Genomic DNA, 5,506 nt, shown 5'->3' with positions numbered 1-5,506 from the left:
CCAGTGACTCTGTCCCCCATCCCCAGTGACTCCCTCCTCCATCCCCAGTGACTCTGTCCCCCATCCCCAATGACTCCCTCTCCCATCCCCAGTGACTCCCTCCCCCATCCCCAGTGACTCTGTCCGCCATCCCCAGTGACTCCCTCCCCCATCCCCAGTGACTCCCTCCCCCATCCCCAGTGACTCACTCCCCCATCCCCAGTGACTCTGTCCCCCATCCCCAGTGACTCTGTCCCCCATCCCCAGTGACTCCCTCCCCCATCCCCAGTGACTCTGTCCCCATCCCCAGTGACTCCCTCCCCCATCCCCAGTGAGTCTGTCCCCATCCCCAGTGACTCTGTCCCCCATCCCCAGTGACTCTGTCCCCCATCCCCAGTGACTCCGTCCCCATCCACAGGGACGCCCTCCCCCATTCTCAGTGATGCCCCCCATCCCCAGTGACTCCCTCCCCCATCTCCAGTGACTCTGTCCCCCATCCCCAGTGACTCTGTCCCCATCCCCAGTGACTCTGTCCCCCATCCCCAGTGACTCTGTCCCCATCCCCAGTGACTGTGTCCCCATCCCCAGGGACGCCCTCCCCCATTCCCAGTGACTCTGTCCCCATCCCCAGTGACTCTGTCCCCATCCCCAGTGACTACCTCCCCCATCCCCAGTGACCCCCTCCCCCATCCCCAGCGATTCCCTCCCCATCCCCAGTGACTCTGTCCCCCATCCCCAGTGACTCTGTCCCCCATCCCCAGTGACTCTGTCCCCATCCCCAGTGACTCAGTCCCCATCCCCAGTGATGCCCTCCCCCATCCCCAGTGACTCCCTCCCCCATCCCCAGTGACTCTGTCCCCATCCCCAGTGACTCCCTCTCCCATCCCAGTGACTCCCTCCCCCATCCCCACTGACTTTGTCCCCATCCCCAGTGACTCCCTCCCCCATCCGCATTGACTCTGTCCCCCATCCCCAGTGACTCTGTCCCCATCCCCAGTGACTCTGTCCCCCATCCCCAGTGACTCTGTCCCCCATCCCCAGTGACTCCCTCCCCATCCCCAGTGACTCCCTCCCCCATCCCCTGTAATTCCCTCCCCATCCCCAGTGACTCTGTCCCCCATCCCCAGTGACTCTGTCCCCCATCCCCGGGACTCCCTCCCCCATCCCCGTGACTCTGTCCCCATTCCCCAGTGACTCTGTCCCATCCCCAGTGACTCTGTCCCTCATCCCCAGTGACTTCCTTCCGCCATCCCCAGTGTATCACTGCCCCATCCCCAGTGACTCCTATCCCCCATCCCCAGTGACTTCTGTCCCCATTCCCCAAGGTGACTCCTCGCCCCATGCCCCAGTGACTTCCCTCCCCCCATCCCCAGTGACTCTGTCCCCCATCCCCAGTGACTCCCTCACCCATGCCGCAGTGACTCCTGTCCCAATCCCCAGTTGACGCCTGTCCCCCATCCCCAGTGACGCCTGCCTCTCGTGCATCCCCAGGGACTCTGTCCCCCATCCCCAGTGACTCCCTCTCCCATCCCCAGTGACTCCCTCCCCCATCCCCAGTGACTCTGTCCCCCATCCCCAGTGACTCTGTCCCCATCCCCAGTGACTTCCTCCCATCCCCATTGACTCTGTCCCCCATCCCCATTGACTCTGTACCCCATCCCCAGTGACTCTGTCCCCCACCCCCAGTGACTCCCTCCCCCATCCCCAGTGACTCCCTCCCCCATCCCCAGTGACTCCCTCCCCCATCCCCAGTGACTCCCTCCCCCATCCCCAGTGACTCTGTCCCCCATCCCCAGTGACTCTGTCCCCAACCCCAGTGACTCCCTCCCCCATCTCCAGTGACTCTGTCCCGATCCCCGGTGACTCTGTCCCCATACCATGTGACTCCCTCCCACATCCCTAGTGACTCCCTCCCCATCCCCAGTGACTCCCTCCCCCATCCCCAGTGACTTTGTCCCCCATCCCCACTGACTCCCTCCACCCCCTGTGACTCCCTCCCCCATCCCCAGTGACTCTGTCCCGAATCCCCAGTGACTCTGTCCCCCATCCCCAGTGACTCTGTCCCCATGCCCTGTGACTCTGTCCCCATCCCCAGTGACTCCCTCCCCCATCCCCAGTGACTCTGTCCCCCATCCCCAGTGACTCTGTACCCATCCCCAGTGACTCTGTCCCCATCCCCAGTGACTCTGTCCCCCATCCCCAGTGACTCTGTCCCCATCCCCAGTGGCTCCCTCCCCCATCCCCAGTGACTCTGTCCTCCATCCCCAGGACTCCATCCCCCACCCCCAGTGAGTCTGTCTCCATCCCCAGTGACTCTGTCCCCGATCCCCAGTGACTCTGTCCCCCATCCCCAGTGACTCTGTCCCCCATCCCCAGTGACTCTGTCCCCATCCCCAGTGACCCTGTCCCCCATCCCCAGTGACTCTGTCCCCATCCCCAGTGACTCTGACCCCATCCCCAGTGACTCTGTCCCCATCCCCAGTAACTCTGTCCCCATCCCCAGTGACTCCCTCCCCATCCCCAGTGACTCCCTCCCCCATCCCCAGTGACTCTGTCCCCATCTCCAGTGACTCCCTCCCCCATCCCCAGTGACTCTGTCCCCCATCTCCAGTGAGTCTGTCCCCATCCCCAGTGACTCTGTCCCCCATCCCCAGTGACTCCCTCCCCCATCCCCAGTGACTCTGTTTTCCATCCCCAGTGAGTCTGTCCCCATCCCCAGTGACTCTGTCCCCCTCTCCAGTGACTCCCTCCCCCATCCCCAGTGACTCCCTCCCCCATCCCCAGTGACTCCCTCCCCCATCCCATGTGCCTGTTGTAACAGACGCCGGCGGGTCTGGCCTAAAACAGGCGGCCACTTGTCCCATCGCGGGCCGGAGAATCGCCGGGGGGGGGGGGGGGGGGGGGGGGGGCTGCCAGCGGGCAGGTGACCGGCGCGATTCCCGCCCCCACCAAATCCCCGGTGTCGGAGAATTCAATATTCAGCGGGGGTGGGATTCACGCCCCCCCCCGCTTCCCTGCCGATTCTCCGACCCGGCGGGGGGGTCGGAAAATCCCGCCCCTTGTTCCCATCCCCAGTCAGTCTCTAATTTTCTGTTTTTTGTCCCAGTCCCCGTGACGCTGGATGTGGAAACAGCGAGTCCCGAGCTCGAGGTGTCTGAGGATCTGAAGAGTTTGAGATGGACCCGGACCTGGAGGAGTCTCCCTTACACCAGGAAGAGGTTTACAAAGTGGCCCTGTGCGCTGGGGTCAGAGGGATTCACATCGGGGAGACATTACTGGGAGGTGGAGGTGACGGGGAATCGGGAATGGATTCTGGGAGTAGCCGCAGAGTCTGTGGAGAGGAAGGAATGGGTCAGTCGGAGCCCAGAGACTGGATTCTGGACCATTGGGCGGGATTATTGTCAGTTTTATATAAATTCCTCTCCTGAATCCCGTCTCCCTGCCGGTCAGATCCCCGGGAAGGTGGGAGTTTATCTCAGTTATGAGTCTGGGACAGTTTCATTTTACAACGGGGACACCAAGTCCCATCTCCACACCCTCACTGGGAATAAATTCACGGAGAAACTTTATCCTTTCTTCTGGACTTGGGATGAAAACAAATGGCTGAGAATCTGCTCCGGGCGGGGCCCTGACATCACAATGACATGACCCCGTGATCAGGGTCAGAGGTCAGGGTTCAGAAACCAACATTAATAATAGGTTGTCACTAAATGTGTCATTTACTTTCCGAATTGTAAAATCCCAATCAGACTGTAAATAAAAACAACACAAATAGAAATGTCAGAGGATTAAAATAAAAAGTAAATTAAATATCTTGTGTCTCTCCTTCATTTACTCGCTGCTTCAGTCAGTCCCTTTCCAGCATTCGCAGCATTTTGTTTTTATTTAAACAGATCAGATTGTTCGATTGTATAAATATAGTTTACTTGATGCAACAAAATTCCTTGTCAACAAAACAATAAACTTAAAACCACAAACTGTCTATGGATTTATTATAACCCAGTAATTTCAGGCCCTTGAATTTATTCTGGTGCTCAATTAAATCACAACTTAATTTCCTGCCTGAAAGATGATGTCAGGATTTCAGTCACTGTTATCTGATGATATCTCTGCAGGGTTCCTGTGTTTCACTGTTTATTCAGTTAAATGACAAACGTTTTTTAAAACCCTGTTTTGTCTGGTGCAACACCGCCACCTGCTGACCCTGATCGGGATCCCATCGATTTATATTCTCTGCATTACCGATTGTGGCCACCTGGTGGTGGTAGAGCACCATCATTTCTCCTCAGTAAGAAGTCTTACAACACCAGGTTAAAGTCCAACAGGTTTGTTTCAAACACGAGCTTTCGGAGCGCAGCTCCTTCCTCAGGTGAGGAAGGAGCTGCGCTCCAAAAGCTCGTGTTTGAAACAAACCTGGTGTTGTAAGACTTCTTACTGTGCTCACCCCAGTCCAACGCCGGCATCTCCACATCATTTCTCCTCAGTGAGACAATTCTCTTGGGTAATTTTCTAACTTTCAATAACTGGTGCAGAATGTATCAGTGTCCATTCCAGTGAATGGTAGAAGTCATGTGGGTAAATATTTGATGTAATGGAAGAAAATAAAGTTCTTCCAATGCTGGAAATAGAAAAATGAAGTTTCTTGGTCCATTACCATCTGATGCACTATCAATTACCACAAAGTCCAGAGTAGTGGAATAATCGAGGCTTTATTGAGCAAAGGTGTTGAGCCTCCTGTAGCTGCTACCAGAATGGCTGCAGCACCGGCGAGCACGCACACTTATACACCGCCTACTGGGCGGAGCCAGCAGGCAGGGATTTACCCATGTACCTCTCGTATATATAATACAGCTAGTGTGGTGACTTCCTCCCCCATCCCCAGTGACTCCCTCCCCCATCTCCAGTGACTACCTCCCCCATCCCCAGTGACTCCCTCTCCATCCCCAGTGACTCTGTCCCCATCCCTAGTGACTCCCTCCCCCATCCCCACATCATCTCGATCTGTGCTGCACCATTAACCCTTTTGATGTTTAATCTCCCCTAGCTTTCACTCTGTCACAGATCTTCGACCACACATGTGTCTGCTCTATCCTCCTATTCCTATTCTCACCAGCACGCGGTCATTGGGGTGCATAGTAAGATAGTTGCCTTTTTCTTAAATGTTTTTATTCAGGCATTTATATATATACATCAAACCCAACCAAAACCAAAAAGGGAACATAAATAAATAACCAGCACCCCGCTGACTTCTAACTATCCTTGAAGAAGTCGATAAGCGGTTTCCATCTCCTGGCAAACCCCTCCGCAGTCCCTCTCAAGGAGAACTTAATCTTTTCCAACCCTCGGAATTCGGCGAGGTCGCGAACCCTCACCCCCGGCTTCGGCGATCCCGAGTCCCTCCATTCCAACAGGATCCGTCTCCGGGCTACCAGAGCGGCAAAGGCCAAAACGTCAGCCTCTCTCACCCCCTGGACTCCCGGGTCCTCCAACACTCCAAAATAGCCACTTCTAGCCTCAGGACCACCTT

The 5,506-nt window shown here is 56.4% G+C and overlaps 1 protein-coding gene across 1 annotated transcript in view; it reads left to right on the top strand.

The window, feature by feature from the left end:
* Positions 1–3,789, top strand: part of LOC119976458 (E3 ubiquitin-protein ligase TRIM39-like) — a 45,215-nt gene extending 41,426 nt beyond the window's left edge. The window contains exon 3 of the mRNA XM_038816995.1: positions 3,613–3,789. Coding sequence (XP_038672923.1) covers positions 3,613–3,622 — 10 coding nt within the window. The 3' untranslated portion in view covers positions 3,623–3,789. The remainder of the gene's footprint in view (positions 1–3,612) is intronic.
* Positions 3,790–5,506: the final 1,717 nt, after the last annotated feature.

This window comes from Scyliorhinus canicula, chromosome 13, assembly GCF_902713615.1.
Source record: "Scyliorhinus canicula chromosome 13, sScyCan1.1, whole genome shotgun sequence".
Taxonomy (NCBI): Eukaryota; Metazoa; Chordata; class Chondrichthyes; order Carcharhiniformes; family Scyliorhinidae; genus Scyliorhinus; species Scyliorhinus canicula.
Note: the sequence above shows the minus strand (reverse complement) of the source record. Positions and strands in the feature narration are given on the sequence as shown.